At 37.5% G+C, this 18,444-nt stretch overlaps 1 protein-coding gene across 4 annotated transcripts in view; it reads right to left on the bottom strand.

Annotated features, from left to right (window-relative positions):
* Musk (muscle associated receptor tyrosine kinase) overlaps positions 1-18,444 on the bottom strand; it is a 94,439-nt gene that overhangs the window by 18,442 nt on the left and 57,553 nt on the right. For all 4 annotated transcript variants that reach the window (XM_003463784.4, XM_003463782.3, XM_003463785.3 and 1 more), the window contains 3 exons: positions 15,499-15,658; positions 6,469-6,475; positions 1,660-1,923 (listed from right to left, as the gene is read on the bottom strand). In XM_003463784.4, coding sequence (XP_003463832.2) covers positions 1,660-1,923; positions 6,469-6,475; positions 15,499-15,658 — 431 coding nt within the window. The remainder of the gene's footprint in view (positions 1-1,659; positions 1,924-6,468; positions 6,476-15,498; positions 15,659-18,444) is intronic.

Genomic DNA, 18,444 nt, shown 5'->3' on the forward strand with positions numbered 1-18,444 from the left:
CTATGATTAGCAAATAGTTAAGTGATCATAATCTTAAAATTTTATTAGAAATGAATGAATAAGCAAGTTAAAAAATGAAGAAAGGCTATAGAAAAAATTTAAAATGACCTAAGGTTATCTAGAATACTTGAGATCTTTGTTTGCTTTTTGGTGTTTTTACATATATTCTATTAATTTATGCAATGGAATCATGTGAGTTTTCTAATCAGAAAACCACAATGACTGCTTCAAAGAAGAAATGTATTTCTAATCTCATTATTATCTCCCAAGCATCTGTCCACAGTGTCAAGCTGATGCACTCACACGTCACTGTTCAAGCATGATAACTATTCTAGCAGTCACCACAGATTACATCAGTAACGCTAAAAACAAGGTAGACAAAACCTGTCACATTCTTTTGCTAGTTACACTTGTTATATATTGCATATGTGTTTTTCTAGTAAAAGGGATTCATTATTGACCAGTACCTCCAATATACAATAATAAAGAAGTCCAAGGAACAGAAATCTGCACTAAAAATGTGGCCTTGTCAACAATAGTTTGTGAAACAGTATTTCCTTATTTTCCAGAAGACAGAGTTTTACTTCATCTTGTCCTATTTTCTGTTTTTGGCAATAGCTTTAGTTTTTCCTCATCTTCTCTTTCTTTTCCTAATACCCTCAAGTCCAGAATATGTGGACATTTTTAGATGCCATATCTGTTCACAATATAATCTCTTTAGGTGAGGAAACATAGTATACTTAACAATGTCGAAAAACCTTCAAACTTCATAGTACATTTGGAAAAAAACAATCCTTTTTAATGACCCTATCAGTGATCTGTTGATAGTGTTGATATGATTTCAATTTAAATTGTTTTTGGGTTTTATCAAAATAGGGATAGAAAGGTGTTGTGGGGGTGTTTTTATGTGTTTTCAAAGAAAGCTCAGGAAGAATGACATCTATCCAGTTTCTAATATATATGGAATAAGTAAGATTTGTCCTTTCATCTCTCAGCTCCACTGTCCAGAGGAGAAAACTGAAGTTTAGCTGAGATCTGGCACTTAAGAATCAAGAACCATGTCATTAGAATTTGTTGTACTTGGCTCAAAAGCCAGGCTGCTTCATGTAGTTCACCTTTATATATGGAAGCGGAGGTAATTCTATGTAACACATGGATTTCAATGCTAAAGAGTACGGAAATTTTAAAGAAATACGTATTAAAACCTGTTCTTCCCACTCAAGTGAAGCGTGAGTGTAAGTACTGGGAGCATAAAGAGAGGATGTACCTACTGTACATTGATACCCTGCAGTGCTTGCCGTGTTTTTTTATTCACTGATGACTAATACTGAAAAACTTGAAGTATACTCTTTATCTTGGCGTACTGATCAAGTCTGTGTTAGTTTAGAATTTTTTTTATTTGATAAAAAGAAGGGATATTCATGGATAGGATGACATGAAGAGTAACAAGTATGACAGAACATTGACTTTCATATTTTCTAGAAATTCAGTCTTTGCAATATAGTTATTTATGGGGTAGGAATTTTGTAAATTATTCTTCTTTTCAAAGAAAGCCAGCTTTTATCTTTACCATTGCTCAAGATAGATTCTTTGGAAAACGTTTCCTGTTTGCAGAAAGAAGAGTGTAAATTTGCCATTTACTTGTTTTTGAGGTCTTACCTGCAAACGGGGGTAGGAGTAGACACAGCTCCAGGGCTGCACTCTTGGAAGATGTGGTTGCACAGCAAAGCCTCAGCGGCTGGCCGGCAAAACGGACTCACAGCTTTCAGTTCATCCCAGGCCGTGTGAATCAGTAGCTCCTGGGCCTCCTCAGGGTCCGCGTAGGAGGTGTTGAAAAAAACCGGGACATCTTTGCCCAGAACTGCATCACACACCTCCCCTCTGTACTGGGCGCAGTAGCCTTTGTTATCTTTGTGTGGTTTACTGAAAGAAGCAATGAACAATGTTCCCAGTCACATGCTGTGTCCTGGCATTCGTCTGCCTTTTAAAAATTTTTAAAAAGTAATTAATTAACTCATTTTTTATTTATTTTGGTGTTCACATCTGCATCACAGAAATGCAAGAAAAATCATACCAGCAAATTAACTGAAATGCCCCATCAGAATGTTACCTTCTTTCTTAGCTGTATTTCTACATTTGTAGCTACATCAGGGAGCTCTTATGAAATCCCAATGGGATAATGGGTGTGGAAAGCAATGGGAACTATCAAGGACTGAATGAATTTAGTCATTTTTGTATTTACATTATAAACAGAGTTCCACTGCTGTTAGTTAAGTCAGTTTGCAGGCATCTTGCAAATAATTTGATATAAACAAAGAAATGGATGTGGAAGGCATATTCATTGGATGGTTAACAAATGATAGAGCACAGTAATGATGACTCTGATCCAAGACCCAAGACGTTTGCAGCATGGAAAACACAGTTTGTTTATGTCATGATAGTTAAGTATCCAAATTTTGTAGAATAATCACATTTTGCAACATTTTATGTACTTAAGGTTTTTGTACTCACACATCTTCCCAGAATTCCATTCAAGAAAAACATACACAAGGAAGAGAAAGCATGGGATGTGGCATAAAGAGGAGCGACATAGCATCCTCTGCTCTAGTAATTTTTGATCATATGTGTGGGGGTAGTCACCAGGTCACCCAGTGTCCCACGTGCTCTTCTCTGTAGAGTGATATAAGTAATTTCTCTGATCTCATTATTGCATGTTAATGGAGAACATATGGGGAAAAAAATGTGCTATTTAAGAGTTATCTCCCATAATAACTGAAAATGACAGTTAAGTGATGAAAATGCCTGATGTTAATGGCATAATTAAACAATCTGTCAACTTCACACCATCTCAGAAATTACAATAATAGCTCGAATACTCATCTGACCAATGTTTATTGAATAATAATTATGCGTAGGCACTGTGGTGGTCTCTGTAGGTCCTTATGCCTTCCATTAGATTACTTTACTAACAATGATAGAAAACTCTTAAACTGTATTCTTATTTAGACTTGTACATTGGCTGGAATTTAGCATTTTATTGTCTTTATATACAAAAAATTAAATGCATTGAAATTTGTGGGAAGAATTTAAGTTGTTAAGAGATTCTATTTGAATTTGGAAAAGGGATCATTTACAAATCAACACCACTAGTCTTCAAAACAAATTTGCTAAAACAAGATGCAGCATGTTCAGATAAGACAAGACACTTCAAAGAAACACAGCTATACTTTAAAATAATGGTAGACTCTTACTTTAATTCAGATTAGCCTTTCTCCAATTAGTCATGGTTTTTACTATATGATTTTATATACTGGATATTTTAAATATAAAAGTCTTGAATAAGAAAAAAAATGAAAGTGTTATGAAACCTTTGGTAAGTGTGAGAAACAGATTGAGAGAAATAGTTTATGACCAAAAGCTTAGGAACAAAATCCTTGGTACCTCTCCAAATAAAGAAGTTATAAAGATGCTGTGATTTAAGAAACCGGATAACTGGTGACAAGAAATAGCTTAGAAAACTTCCCACATATTAATATGGTATCTCACTAAACAGAGAAGATCAAAAGAACAAGTGTGACCCTATTTACTTAACAGAAAAAAATTACGTCATGTAGAAGTTAAGTATTTCCTACGGTGTCTTTGAATCCATTATTAATCATTCAGGGTCTGAATGTTATGTGTGAACTACTGAGATGATGCTGTTTCATTTTCTACAATGTTTTAAAATTGATAGATGTTCATTATATTTTTCCTTTAATTACAAAAGTCACATCTTTTTGGAAAAAAACTAAATCTGAGAAAATGTTCATTAATGAAAATAGTCTGAGATAAGAGACTATTTTATCAACAGTCAACAATCAATAATCCTTTTTGGATTTCTGCTGCTTTTTTCAATAATAGCCCTAGAAAAATCTTTGGAACAACTTTAGTGTGGCATAATAGATTTGATTACTCATTTATTTTTTTAGAATTAGCTACATAAGGCAAAATAGAAAATAAAAACCAATATGTTTTGAATAAAAACTAGACCTTTGTTATAATTATGGTTATTATTCCCAATAACCTGAAGACTATTAGCTTGTTAAAGCACTTTGCATGTTGAGAAAAAGTTTATAGTGTGTATGTTTATTAATAGTTTTCCATATGATTATGAGGTACTTGAAAATATTAAGGGACTTGATATAGTATCTATACTTGGATATTGAACATTTGTTATTCCTGTTTTTCTTTTCTTTAACATACATGAGTCACACTGTCAAATCCTGTCTTCCAGTAGCTATAAAAGGGGCACCCTTTGAACACATAACACTTTGTCCAAAGGCATATCTAGATGGCCAGCTACTCCCTGCCTGCATTACAGTGACTGTGTTACTGTAATGGAACTCCGTACTCTGATCCTCCATCTCTAGTGGAGGAGCATTTGTTAGCTGCAGTGCTCCTCATGCTGACCTTCCCTTCCATGTGAACTGCCCTATCCCCTCACTGAACTCTTCCAACAAAGGTGAACCCATTTCCAATCTTATGCAATCTGGAAATGTTTTGTTCTTTTATGCTAACTGGCTTTATAATGTGGTTCATTTGCTAAGACAGGGGTCAGTAAATGCAATTCACAAGGCAATTGACTAATAAAAATTCTTAACAAAATTCTCACAGTAAAAATGAGCTAATAATTTTTGATACCTTGTTAAAAAATTGGATTCTGATCAGTTATGACAAATCACTATACAAAATTCTTAATACTAGTTCATTTTCACTTAATATATGTCATGATTGACATTGGTTTTATATATACAATTTCCTTTATATTTAATATTTCTTCAGTCCAGTTAAAATTTTATTTTTCTCTTTTTAAATTTAATTGATAAAATTGTGAATATGAATCATATATAACATGGTATTTTCAAATATGCGTACAATGTGAAAGAGCTCATTTGAGCCAACACATTATCTCTTAGGATTCATAATAAAAATTCTCGAGTTCAAAATTGCAAGTGAGAGCAATTTTCTCTCTGTTAACACAGCTTGAAAGTTTTTCTGTAATCATAAGTGCATAACGATATAGAGTTGTTTATAATCGGTATTTATTTAGCTAGTATGACTTTATACTGTTTTGTTTGAGTTTACTTGCATGTGTTGGACCTACATCTATCCTTTAAGTCCTTAGAATTTAGACACATTTCCACTATAATTTATTTTTAAATATGGAAACTCCTCAGAAAAGCAAGTATGTATAATTGACTTTGTTTCCCCATTTCTAATGTTGTACTAGGAATGTAATTACTGATTTAAAATACATAGATAGAGAGGTGCCCTACAAGGCATGTGAATGGAGGATGGCATTTCTTCATCAAAATAGCCTGCATTTTAACTTAACTTTTACCGTGCTTGTATCGTTAGCAGATGTGCAGCTTCAGTGTGGTACTCTGACTCTTAGAACTATAGTAATCACATAATATATCACTATTTATTGAGTAGACAAGTCCATTAAAGCTATATGAATTGCAACAAGATTTAGGACAAGTCACATTGTGTTATCAATAAATTATTTTGTTCCATGCAATTCAAATAAACCACTGGGTTCTATCTTCTGGTCTATGCTACCTGGATAAAGCAGTGTAGTGCAGTGATTATGAAGGTGAGTTCTTGAGTCTACCTACTTGAACTCAAATTGAAGCTTTGTAGTTTGCTGCTCATGTGGTTTGAGCAACTCTTGGTACATATTTTTTTTCTTATATGAAAAAGTGGAAAGAGCAATAAACAGTTCTTCCATGGAGCCACTGAAATGTCAAAATGCAAAAAGTGATGCCCATCAATGTACCCCCAAACTTAGCTGGAACTGTTATTACTATTATTAATTACCAGTATTTAATTGTCATTATCATTATGATTACTGTTATAAATATCCTGCATTTCAGTTTATTCATTTATGAAATTAGATGGTCATAGTCATCATACTTCATAGTTTTTTAATGAATGTAAATTTTTATAAATAGTATATGTAAAACATTGTAAGGCTCAAAGTGAAACAAGATGTTATTCTTTCCTATCTCTTAGAAAAAGCTGGGAGTTCTATGGTCAGTCCTGAGTTTCGCTTCCAATTGTGTTGCTTACTAGTAACTCATGAGTTCAAAGAAATGCTCTTGGTTTCATTTCTGGAAAGAAATAATCATGAACCCTATTTCATGGAAATATCTTGGGGGGTACATTTAAATAATATAGGCAAAGCTCTCAGCACAATGTCTGATATATAGTAAATATTCAATAGTTGTTAGCTATCATCATTGTCATAATCTTTTAAGAGCATTAAAATGCTAAGAACTTTAAAAGTTAAAAAAAAGGTTTTTTTTAACTTTTTTTAAAAAAAGGCTCAGGGCTCAGCAAAAACCAGTTAAAGACCAGTGAAATAAAACACACACACACACACACACACACACACACACATGAAAACATTGATATAAACATTCTTACCTCCATTCTATTAAGAGGAAAGGAAGTTCCAGTAGGAAATCACATTAAAAAGGGAAGGGAAAAAAGAGAGTTAGTATATTTTCATTTTAAGCTGTGGAAAAGTTTGATACCATTTAGCTCTAAGTTTCCATAAAGTTCTCTGCTTCTAAGATGATGCATGATATCACATTAACAAGCAGATTTGGGAAAGAGATTAAGAAAACACTGTCCCCAGGAGCTGTATTATTTTCATACTTTGGCAACCATGGGCAGTAGTAGCCAAGGCAGAATCCAGAATCAGAATTTCCCTCTATTAGGCACTGGAGAACTTTGGTTTAAGAAACCAGCATGTGATGGTAAAGAGACTAGACACAAATTAAGAATGGGTGGAGGAAAGGTCAGGCTGGCTTGGTGGACATATGACCAATGCTGTCAGCCAATGTCCTGTCCTCAGAGGGACTCAGTGATTACTGTCACTGTATTGAAATATTTCTTTGAATATTTTTGTTTTATAGTCATTTTTCAAACTGTGTAGTAGTCATACCTACAGAGGCAAGAGCTCAAGGTTTTGAGCACCTTGTGCCTCTCCTCTGGTGAATTACGTGATTCTTAGCAGGAGGGGTCTCAGATTCTCCCGCAGCATTCTCCGGAGAGCCTCTGGAAGGGTGATCAGTATTTTGGAATTATTCAGTCTTCTTTTAGTAAAAGGAATTTAACATTTCACGTTCTTTACCAACTGCTTTACGATCTCAGCTCCCAACTCCCATTATAAAAGTAAAAAAGCAAACCACACTCAGGCTTTATCTAAAACCAATTTGCTATATTAGAATTTCTCTGACTGTTGAGAGCTAACTCCTTTTGATGGTTTTGAATCCATTTTGGTGTTATTCTTTTGGCAACTACAGGCTTTTGTTATTTGGGAGTCTGTGACTGTTTTGGGGCTTTATGTACAAAAGACTCAAAAGTTGTTTTCTTACAAAACTATAAAGAAATAGTCATTTTTGGCAAGTTGGATAAAGACCCCTATCTAATGGCGCTCTTTTCAACTGCCTAAAATTTAGAAACTAGAGCCCAAAGCTAAAGAATGGTTTAGGATTAAAAGAACCATAATCATTCACTCCTGAGGGCAGAAAAAGAGAGTCCAGCAGTAGTACTCCCCACAATTTAGACAGCAGAGACTTGGGAGTTTCCTGTTAGTGGAGAAGGCACTATAAGAGGGTTGCTGGGCTATCAGGTGGCCAACAAACAAAAGAATCCCAGTGAGCAGAAACTGTAGGCTGCTCTAGTAAAGACTGAGGTCAAGGGCTGGAGATTACATGAATATCCTGCCTCAGGGTATTGTGTAATATGGAAACTGAAGCTTAAGGAGATGTCTACTTCAAATGGACAATAAACAAAGGACTCAATATCAACACCCAGCAGGCACAGGGCCCAGGATTTTAATTCTTTTAATGATTATCAATGTTTCTGTGTTGTAAGTATCTGATGACTGACATGAAACATGAGTTCCTAGGAGAATCTTTACATACAGGCACAATACCCTGATCCAGGATTTTAATGTTTTTATGGGTTATCAGTGCTTCATTGCTGCAATATCTACTGACTGATACAGAGCATTAGTAATTTGGAGAATCCCCTGTACAGGCTTCCATATTACACAATGGTGATAATGCAAGCATCCTATCATCAAGAAGTGGGATTAAATGAATGTACACAAAAGCAACCCCAATAAAGATTACAGGGATTAGGTGGAATCTTCCACTTTAGTGTATTGTGTGATATGAAGAATTCTTGGAAAAACTCATGTTTCATATCAATTATCAGACACTTATACCACAGAAGCATTGTTAATTCATTAAAGTATTAAAATTCTGGGTCCAAGTACTGTGTGACATGGAAACCTATACACATGCCTTTCCAAAACTGCCATATATGTGTGTGTGTGTGTGTGTGTGTGTGTGTGTATATATATATATGATGCTAACAATTACCAAGTACATTCCTTGTGCCAGTGCAAGAAGCAGGAGCAGTCATAGAGAAAGGGTTAAAATACGTCTTATACAGGAATAGACATTTGCCCCTTCCCTGTACATTCTCTTCTGTGACATGCAGAGTAACTTGAAATGAAGAGGGTGTACAAGAGCAGAAGCCCATGTCTTGTTTACTCTCCAATGGATCTGGGATGAGACTGGTGAGCAGTAGACAGAGTGAAGCAGATGAAGTTTAAATTGGGTAAGGGAGCAGACATTTAAATGAGGTTGGATTGTGGTTTCTAATCTCCAAACATTACCCGAGATATATGGGATCTACTAAACAAGCTTGTGAGGGATTTAATTCCTGAGAAAAGAAAAGATTCCAGGAAAGCATCATCTCTCAGTCCCTCGATGGTTGGAGAAAAATCACACTATTTTCTCTGTGTACTTACCAAGTGTAAGTTGTTCAATATACCGGTTACATAGAATATTGTGAACCCTTAATACTTCTTTGGTTCCTGCTGAGTTTATGAATCATTCAAAGTTGTTCTGCAATCCATGATGCGACTTTAAAAAAACACTTTTACTACAGATCCTAATTTTAGTCACCAAATTTAGCTACAAAATTTATCCCTTTACCATATGAATTGCTTAGCTTGAGGACAGAAGCCCAGGCCTAGCCCTGAGGAAAGCTATTTTCCTTTGTGATGCAGCTCCTGCTACAATCAGAAATAAGAACCAAAGACTGGTATGTGATGATGAAGGAAATGTCCAAAAATGTACAAAATTTTCAGGACTCCAACCATAGGGATCAGCAGATGATAGCTAAATAAGTATCCTATAATTAACAACTATTTTCATTCTGGGGGAAAAAAAAGAACCAGTAGTTTCCTTTTTTTAAAAAAATGGACAGCTTGGTCTATAGGACTCTCATTTTGATCATCTTATAGATGTTACTATGTATGCTGTCCACAAATTTTAAATCACAGTTAGAACTGAAATTTTATCGAACTAGGGGAGGGACCTGAAAAGAATCTTTAACCAATAAAAATTATCAAAGGATATGAAAGAGGATGGACAGAGCTCTATATCACAATGGTGCTCTGAGAAAGATGTCACCCACTTGCTCTAATTCTCATGGCAATTCTGCCACTGCACATCTATAGGTGAATAGAACAGGACCTCAGGAAATTCTTTGGAGACAGAATATCACACAATTTGGAGAAGTAAAGCTGAGCAAAGAGTCTCTCCCGAAACACTGGGAGCTAAGCATATGTACATATATGAAAAATGAGGTGAGATATATGTATTTACTTATGAAAAAGCTCTCACTGTAAGATGCAAAAGGAAGATTTGACTGAATGAAGATGAACAAGTGCCAGAGAGAATCTAGAAATAATACCTGGGAGGAGATAAGATGCTAAAAAATAAAGCACAGAGAAATGAAGTTAATCTAAAGGTAATAGGTAGTCTATATTTTTTTTTTTCCTTAAGGGAATGGAGAAGGGACCAAAGAACTCTGAAATTATAACAAATGATTTTATGTCAAAACTAGATTTTTTAAAAAAAATATTGCAGTCACCAATATTTGTCTTTAAAATTGGTAATTTTAGTAAAGCTTTGACTCTGCTGAAACATGTATCTACCCTAAGCAAGTTGCCTGATTTTTAAAAAAAACACCTTTTGTGCCTAATTTCAGAACATTTGGTAACAATTATGTGAGGCTACTTACTGCCTGTTACTCATTTATTCTTTCTTCTTTTATTAAAAACAAAAACAAAAGCAAAACACTTTTAATCAATTTGAAATGCAGTAAATCCACCGTGAAATGCCAGGGCACATGGTGTCGGTTACGTTGGTAAAGAACTGTCTCTGCCCATGCTGATTGAAGCACTGAATGGTGAAGGGGATCGTGTGTCCCTTCTAGGTCACTACATGCCTGAAAATGATTTCCAACCTTGGGGGAAAACAGTAGCGTGACTATCAAACAGGAGATAGAACAGGTGACATGGCATCACCTTCGATTGTTGCTGATTACGCTATAGAATTCACAATTCTGTCTTTTCTGTAATACTGTTAGCTTTCTTTTGAAATATGGCAAATCAAACTATGTGGTTTATGTTCAGGCCATTAAAAGAATCAGAGGACACTGTCATTCTCATTGGGAGACTTCGATGTTACAATACCATGTTTCTTCCTACTGTCCATTTTTGGTCATTTATGTTTATTCATTTGCGTTACAAGTTAGAGACTGGAATTCCTAAACCCTGTGATTAGCCCAAATCAGGGATGTGGAAGGCAATGAAGACTTTGGTGAAATGAGGAATACCTACCAGTAGAGGAAGGATGTGACCCCTGATTCATTCCTGCATCTGAAGACTAGGTAAGCACAGACAGAACCCTGGACCTCACTGTCTAATAAAGAATCTCGTTAATCTCACTGAAAATGGGCAATGTAAACATTTGTATTACTCTCCTGAATCCCTGAGTCTATTTCAGAGGCCCCTGGCTTCTCAAGGACAAGGCTTGTTAGAGAGAACACGGGCTGTCCTGCTGATCTCTGCCATCAGCTAAGGTTCTCATCACAAAGAGAAGGCAAATGGCCAAATACCCAGCCTCCTGGTGCATTTAAATGGCAACTTGAGCCACTGGGGTTGTGACTGGAAGGGAAATGCAACTTCCTTTTTATGCAGAGAGTATCCAAGAGGTTTTATTTATTTATTTTTTTTAACTCCTTTTGATGACCAACAACAAATGTAAATGACTCAGAAAGAAGTATATCACATTTCTCAAACAATGCCTAGGGATTTGGGCAAACACATGGAAGTGGTTTGGGCTAATCTTGATTTTCTGTTGTCCTTTAAATCCTAGAAATATCATTAGACATAATCCTAAGCACTAGACTAGCTCTTTCGAATTTCCAGTTTTCCTGCTGGGCTGCGTAAATACACAGATGGAGTAAAATCTTCCAAGTGAAACATAGTTCTGTGACAGAGGAGGTTTTTGACCACAGAACATAAGGGAAGCATGGGCCTGGCTGAAATGAGAGATGACAGAGTCTGGGGTAAGTAGCACTTCCAGAATGATAAGAGGGAGCACCATGTCTGCTTGAAGCCCTGGACCTCTGGCCAGCTTTACCGGAGGTCACAGGAGAGAGGGCTAAAAACAAAAACGAAGAAAGCATATATCACACCCAGACTGTGAGAGGTCTGTGGAGAACAAGAACATGGTTGTTTAAAATGCTTTCCTTTTCCTAAGACTGGCCTCACTGCTCTGAAATACTGTTCCTAGAAATACCCCAGGATTGGGAGGTAGTTTCCTTGGGGAAGCCTTCCTGGGGCATTGAGCAGGTCCAACTGACAAGACTAGACCGAAGAGGAGGAGAAAGCGGCAGATGTTTCGTGTAGTTCAGAGGTCCTATTTGATTGCATGTAGGATACCTCCCTTAGGTCCTCTTGGGGGATTCTGGATAAAGGGGGTATGACGTCTCTTAAGAGCCAGTGACAGCCAACCAGAAAGACAGATGTGGGATTGAACAGACAAGTTTTGGAGATTCTTATGAATTAAGGCTATGATTCATACCATGTTTCTGATTTATCATACATACTGTAAATCTTCTAAGTTTTCTCTCCCAGGTTTTATCTAAACTCTATTCCTTACTTGATCCCCAACATTGCAACATGACGGCCCTAAATACAGGTAGTTTGAGATATTCTCAATGCAGTTCAAAAGACAGCAACATTTTAGGTCCCATTTTCAGGCTTCTGTATGCTGTACCCAAATTCCCTAATGACCCTTTAGCTATGACTATAAATATATACCCCTGTTCAGGAGTATTTCTAATCTCACTTCTAGGTCCCTGTTATCCCCATCTAGAATACTGTGACACAGTACTGTGGGCAGGCCCATTGACTAGTCAGATCATTGCAGGTTCCAGTCTACAAGATCACTGTCACCTACTGACAGTTGACTGTTTCTCATCTGCAGTCAACTCTGCTGCTCAGCAATTTGTATGTCCTCTGCTGCTACATGTCAGCCACGTAACAAACACCGCTCCCACTATCTCTTCCTCACGAAATTTCCATTGCTGTTTTTCTCATGCTGATGTTGCTGATTGGTCTCTTCCTTCACCCAAATACGTCGCCCTCTTAAGCTGCATGTTTCATACCTTGAAGCTCTTTCTACCACCCAAAGATAGCATTGTGTTTTCAGGATGACAGATTTCTCTGTCACTGTATTCTATTTGTTAATGCAGTTGGCTAGGTTCTCATTTGGACTAGGACAGGGAGGGGAGAGGCAGTCGTTATATGTACTATCACATTCTTGGTCTTAAAGTTCACGCCCACAGGATAAATACAATTTTGCAAATAGTAGACAAAACCATTGTACTAGGCTCCCCACCTTGTTGGTCATTGCGCTACCTTCATAACCACCTTTGCTCTTGTGAGGAGCAGGTTCTGAAGGTTACTACACTAAGGAGAGAATCCCTGACCAGTCCTGTCCCCTTGATGTGTTGTGGTAAAGAGGAAGGGAGAGATGACGACTTTGGGTATATGTTTTGTAGAATTCCTTTTCAGGACTAAAGTCTTTAAGTAGACGTTGATTAATTAGGAAAAAATCAAAGAAGGAGTTTTCAAACTTCATATTTGGAATACTAAAAGCAAATATCTCTAGGGAGCCTGTATCCTGACATCGCATGGTTCCAACAGTAGTGTAAACATAATAGCGTGACATGGCTGAGTAGACAGCAGATTTCAATGAGCAAAGTTTTTTTCCTTTGATTTTGTGTACCTTGAAAGGGATCCAGCAGTTTCTTAGGCCCCATGAGAGACAAAGAGAGGTTGAATTAGGATTCAGCAGGCCTGCTTTAAGGTCCTTAAAAGGGACATACAGGGTGGCCTCACAGTTGAGGTGGTAGAGTGGACTCTAGCCAGGCTTGGTGACAGATCTGACTGAGATGCAAAGGACTGTGCTGCACCAGGTGGGAGCTGAAGGAGCTGAGTCAGTGAGAGAAGCCCTTTGGGTCTCAGCTAAGCCGAGAGATGAAATCACAAGTTCTCCAGCTGCAGATGTCACTAGTGACCGGGGGAATTCATGGGACACCACTGCATCCATACAAGTCCTGGTCTTCCTGCCTTCCAGTGGGGAGAGATGGAAGGAGGAGGGGCGGAAGAGCTCTGGTCCAGGATTATCTCTGAATACTGAAAAATTGCTAGAAATGAGATTCTTTTAGTAATTTTTTCCTCTATCCAGTGGAAGAGTAGGCTAAACTAAATCAAATAAAGTTATGTACTACTACTTGAATATTCATACATAAATGTGCTCTTTCTCCCACTTATGAAAACATGTGTAAGACATATTTAGAAATTTATATAAATATCTTTTAATAGGCCTTGATAAAATAAAGCGAAGATGGTGAGATTACATTATTTTCATTGCTAGAATATTACATCAAACCTATCCAGCTCTTTATAAGCTGGCAGAGGCCCACATTTCAATCCTTTCCCCTGACTTTCCACCCCACTGTGGTATCCACCATGCTCTAGCCAACAGACTTGCTGCTTTCTTGATGCACTTTTGTATTTTATAAACACATCTTCTGTTCAAAGGGCACCGCTCCCAAGCAACCCTTCAATTCCCCTTCTCCTCTGTGCTGTTGTTCTTCATCTACATTTCTGCAAAACAACATAGTCTGCGCCATCATGTGTGTGACAAACCTCTCTTCTAGACTGATAATCCCTTGAAAGAGCCATTTGTTAATTTACCCATTTGTTTTTCTTTGTTACTCTCACCAATACAATGGTCCACATCCAGGATAGTGGATAAACACGCATGTGAAAGGGCTTCATATTCAGCAAAGGGCTGTACCAATAGTAATCATTTCATTATGATTTGTTTAATTGACCTTTAGGAGTCTTGTCATTCTCCAGAAGAAATGATTTCCTATGACTGACATGATGTCTGGAGATCCTAGAAACTAAATATATCCCTGGAGAAGATGATATAAGGAACCGCAGTTTTGGAGTCTTCTCCTTCTTTCCTAGGCTTGCCCAACATGGCCAATCATGTCCAGGGCTCCATATATATTTCTCTGTTCACTTCATAATAAAAGTCACTACATAAGTGGAAAGTCCTCCATCAGGGAAGATCAAAGAAATGACACTGTAATAAGAAACAGGTTCTGGGGAGCTAGCCCTGGGCTCCGCTTCTACCAGCATTTGCCTTGCATGTCAGGCCAAACACCTCTTTGCTGAGCCTTGGATTGCTGGCCTGCTATGAATATAACAAGCCTGGTATTTCCTGATACAGGGATTACTTCCATCTCTAGGAATTCCACAAATGTTCTCAGAAGCCTTTGGTACATTTAAGTTTTAAAAATAAACATTTATAATATAACATAAATATCCTAAAATCCATTTGTCAGCATTTTTTTCTTACAAATACCTGTAAGTTCTGTTGTCATCTGCATAAAAAGTAAAACCCATAAAAATCATGCTCCTGGGTAAACATGTCTCAAGAAACAGCCATGCAGACATTGGTGCCATCATGTTGCATATTTGCTGGCTTATTATTTGAGAGCCTTGAAAAGTTTAGTTAACTCAATGCCAGGTAGAAGGGAGCAAAGGAGAGAAGGAAGGGAAAAAAAATAAAAGGAAAGGAGGGAAGGAAGGAAGGAAAAGATGAGGGAATGAGGAAAGAAAATAAGAAAGAAGAAAGGGAGAGAAAGGGGAAAAGGAAGGAAGGAATCAAGGAAGGAAGAAAGGAAGGGAAGCTGTTGTTGGCTGGGACTGGAAGCAGTGGGGATGAAGAGCTTTGCACTGCGCAATTATAGCAAACACAACTCCTGGAGGTTGTTACCCAAAGCTGTTGCTCAGCACTCGGGTAAGTAGTGTAGAAGCGAGCTTTTAACATAAAAAAATTAGCCAGGATCCATATCTAGGTTTCTAAAGTATATTTATGGAGGAGGAAATAATCCAAAGTAGATCAGAATAAGAAATTAAAGATTTCCCCACAGCCAGACACAGAATAGAGCAATTCTCCCCTCTCAGAGGAATGTCAGCGCGGAAGCCCGACCTACCTGCTATGCTGACGGTGGCTGCTGCCTTTGCAGTACTGTATTTCTCTCCGTGCTTATTGGTAGCTATGCAGGTGTAGAGTCCTGGCTTGGTGATAAATAGCTGCAGTCTTGAGTCGATCACTCGGTCTTTCACACTCTCTTGAATGGATCCAGAAGAAACCTGATGAAGTAGAGAAAAATAAAAAAACTAGGTCTAATATATTGCATGGGTAGACCAGAAGGGAACAGTGTCAATTTTATGATCAAAAAGCATGTAGTAGATTACAAAAGTAGCTAAAAAATTTCTACACCGTTCCTACGTTTTCACAATATCTTTGTAGCTATTCTCTTAAGTAGTAGTATCTTTCTCCACATTTTGAATCTAGATCAGCTTTGGGATGTGTGTTTTGGGATGACTGAGCAGTGACTTGCAAAGTTCTTGCACACTGTGGCTTGCTTTCTTTTAAACTTGTGATCTCCATGAATAAACCAGAGCTAGTCTGCTAAACGATAAATTACACATGACCCATTTATCCCCACTGCTTTCAGTGGGAGCCAACAACAACCACAAACATGCAAGAAAGGCTATTCTGGACCAACCCAGATAAGTTGTGGATCATAGGAGCCAAACCAGCCAGCATCAGGTCATCCTGACCCAAATCAGCAAAACATTTCCATTGGTCCACGGTCTTATAATCATTAAAAAACAATTAGTTCTAATCCACTAAATATGGTACTGGTTTGCTATACAACAACCCCCATCTAATGCAAGAAATGAAAGCTATCCTGTGTGGATTCTCCAAGATGTGGCCTTGATAGCCTGAAGATAGAGTCCATCAAGTTTGAGGGGTTATAGTCTTCCAGACTTATTTTAATAACACCTGATCATTGCCTTGTAACTGCATGTTAGAAAGATAGATGGCTATCAAATACCATGTGAAACCAATGCCATCTCTAAGGTATGACATAAATAATTCTGGACCACTTGAACCAGAAAGTAAAATATTCTTCAAGAGCTAGAATATCAATGTTATATCAGTGTAGACTTAGGAAGATTAATTTATATGAGTGCTTATTCATTAAGCAGCCAGTTTGTCTAACTGCATGGTAAAGACAACTGCCCACCACATTCTATCAGGTTGTGGAGTTGGAATTTATATCCTAGTTGCTTTCTCAACACAGCCTGTGCCTTTAATCACTGTGTTCCTTGGTCATTCTCTGGCCTAGAAATGAACAAAAGAGGAATCATTAGCAAACAAAACCAAATGGGTGCTAACACCTGTAGTCCCAGCTACTTGGGAGGCCAAAGCAAGAGGATCCCAAGTTCAAGTCCATCCTGGACAACTTAGAGAGACTTTGTCTCAAAATAAAATAACGTTTTATTTAAAAGGACCATGCATAAAGCTCAGTGATACACAGAGTGCTTGCCTTAGCAAGTGTCAAAGTCCTTGGCTTAATCCCAGTACTGAAAATTAAAGACAACAAATACATAAAAAAAAAAAAAAAAAGGAGTGAAAATGGGAACAGCAAGAGGAGCTGCTGTAGGTTAGACCAGAAGTGTTCCTCAAAGCCTCACGTATGCAAGGCTCGATCACCAGCCTTTTGCACCATCGGAGGGTGTTGGAAACATTAGGCAGTGGAAGGAAGTTTGGTGGCTGCATCCATGAAAGATTTTGAGGCACCTTCCCCCTCTCCTTTCCGCTTCCCTGCCATCCACAATAGCCACTTCTGCAAGCTGCCAACACCATAATGTACTGTGCTACCAGAAGTCTAAAATAACAGAACCAAGCAACCATTGACTGAAACCTCCAAAACCATGGAGAGATTTCCTCCCTTTAGGTTGATTTTCACAAGTATTTTGTTACAGGATCAAAAAATCTGGTTTAAATCAGTAACCTTAACAAATTCACCAACTATGAACAAAGTGCATGCCCGACAAGTGTCACTGGGGGGGGGGGATGTAGCATTTTAAAATGCTAGTTCTTTCTGCACTCTTTGCTTGAGTACTGCCCTATCTTTTCAATGTTTTTTCTTTCATTATGACTATTGACATAGGGAAAAATAATGCCAGTCTGAGGGAAATTTGAACCAATGATATTTAAGGAAGTGACCCATGATATGCCTTAACCTCATTTTGGAGGTGCAGAGTTGGGGACCATGGTAGCCAAGTTAGACTGCCTTGAACCTTGAAGAAAGATTCTTCTGTCTCATTGTAAGTAACAAAGCCATGAAAAATGGAATTTGGAGATTTTCCACAAGATTTTCACAGATTAGCAAGGGGAAGAGGAGCCCTAATGTATGCCAGGCTTCTTCCTAGCTGCAGGTAGTTGGCGCTCGCTGGCACCAGGCGTGCACTGTAGCAATTAGGGGTAGAAGCTTCTCCAATTTCTTTGTTTGTCTTTTTATTCTCCAGCCTCACCACTGGTCTCAATTCCTGTGGTAAATCTATCCAAGTAAAATCGAGTATTGTCATATTTTCCCCAGATAAGCAACCTGGTCCCTAGAAGACAGTGATAAAACAGTGAAATACCTGGTAAGAGTTATAAACTGAGTTGGGATGTCCACTATCATTCTTATTTTTTATCAGAGGTGCAATATTTTAGGGATATCTAAATTACATAAAAAAGATTGAACAACTTAAAATATAATTTTATATTTCTCTGCTTTTTAACAAAGCGCCAATGAGGAAAAAAAAGCTAAAGACTGCAAACCTTTATGTTTGACCAAACACTTTTGTTATTTGTATTTTGTGTGTTGTTTATAAAGATAATCTCTTCCCAGTTTGCATAGGTGAAATCTGTAAGACGACTGTTTTCTTCCTTTGTAAAACCGGATCTCTCCTTTTGGAAGAGCTCTGTTGTATCTTGGAAGAAACTTAGAAGCAAACATTCCCATCAATGTTGCTGAAACTTCCACTGTTTTCATGTTCACACCTCAGAAAGTCATTCTTAAATCCCTCCTTGAGGT

This window comes from Cavia porcellus, unplaced genomic scaffold (assembly GCF_034190915.1).
Source record: "Cavia porcellus strain 051 isolate PalLab524CR breed Dunkin Hartley unplaced genomic scaffold, mCavPor4.1 scaffold_1, whole genome shotgun sequence".
Taxonomy (NCBI): domain Eukaryota; kingdom Metazoa; phylum Chordata; class Mammalia; order Rodentia; family Caviidae; genus Cavia; species Cavia porcellus.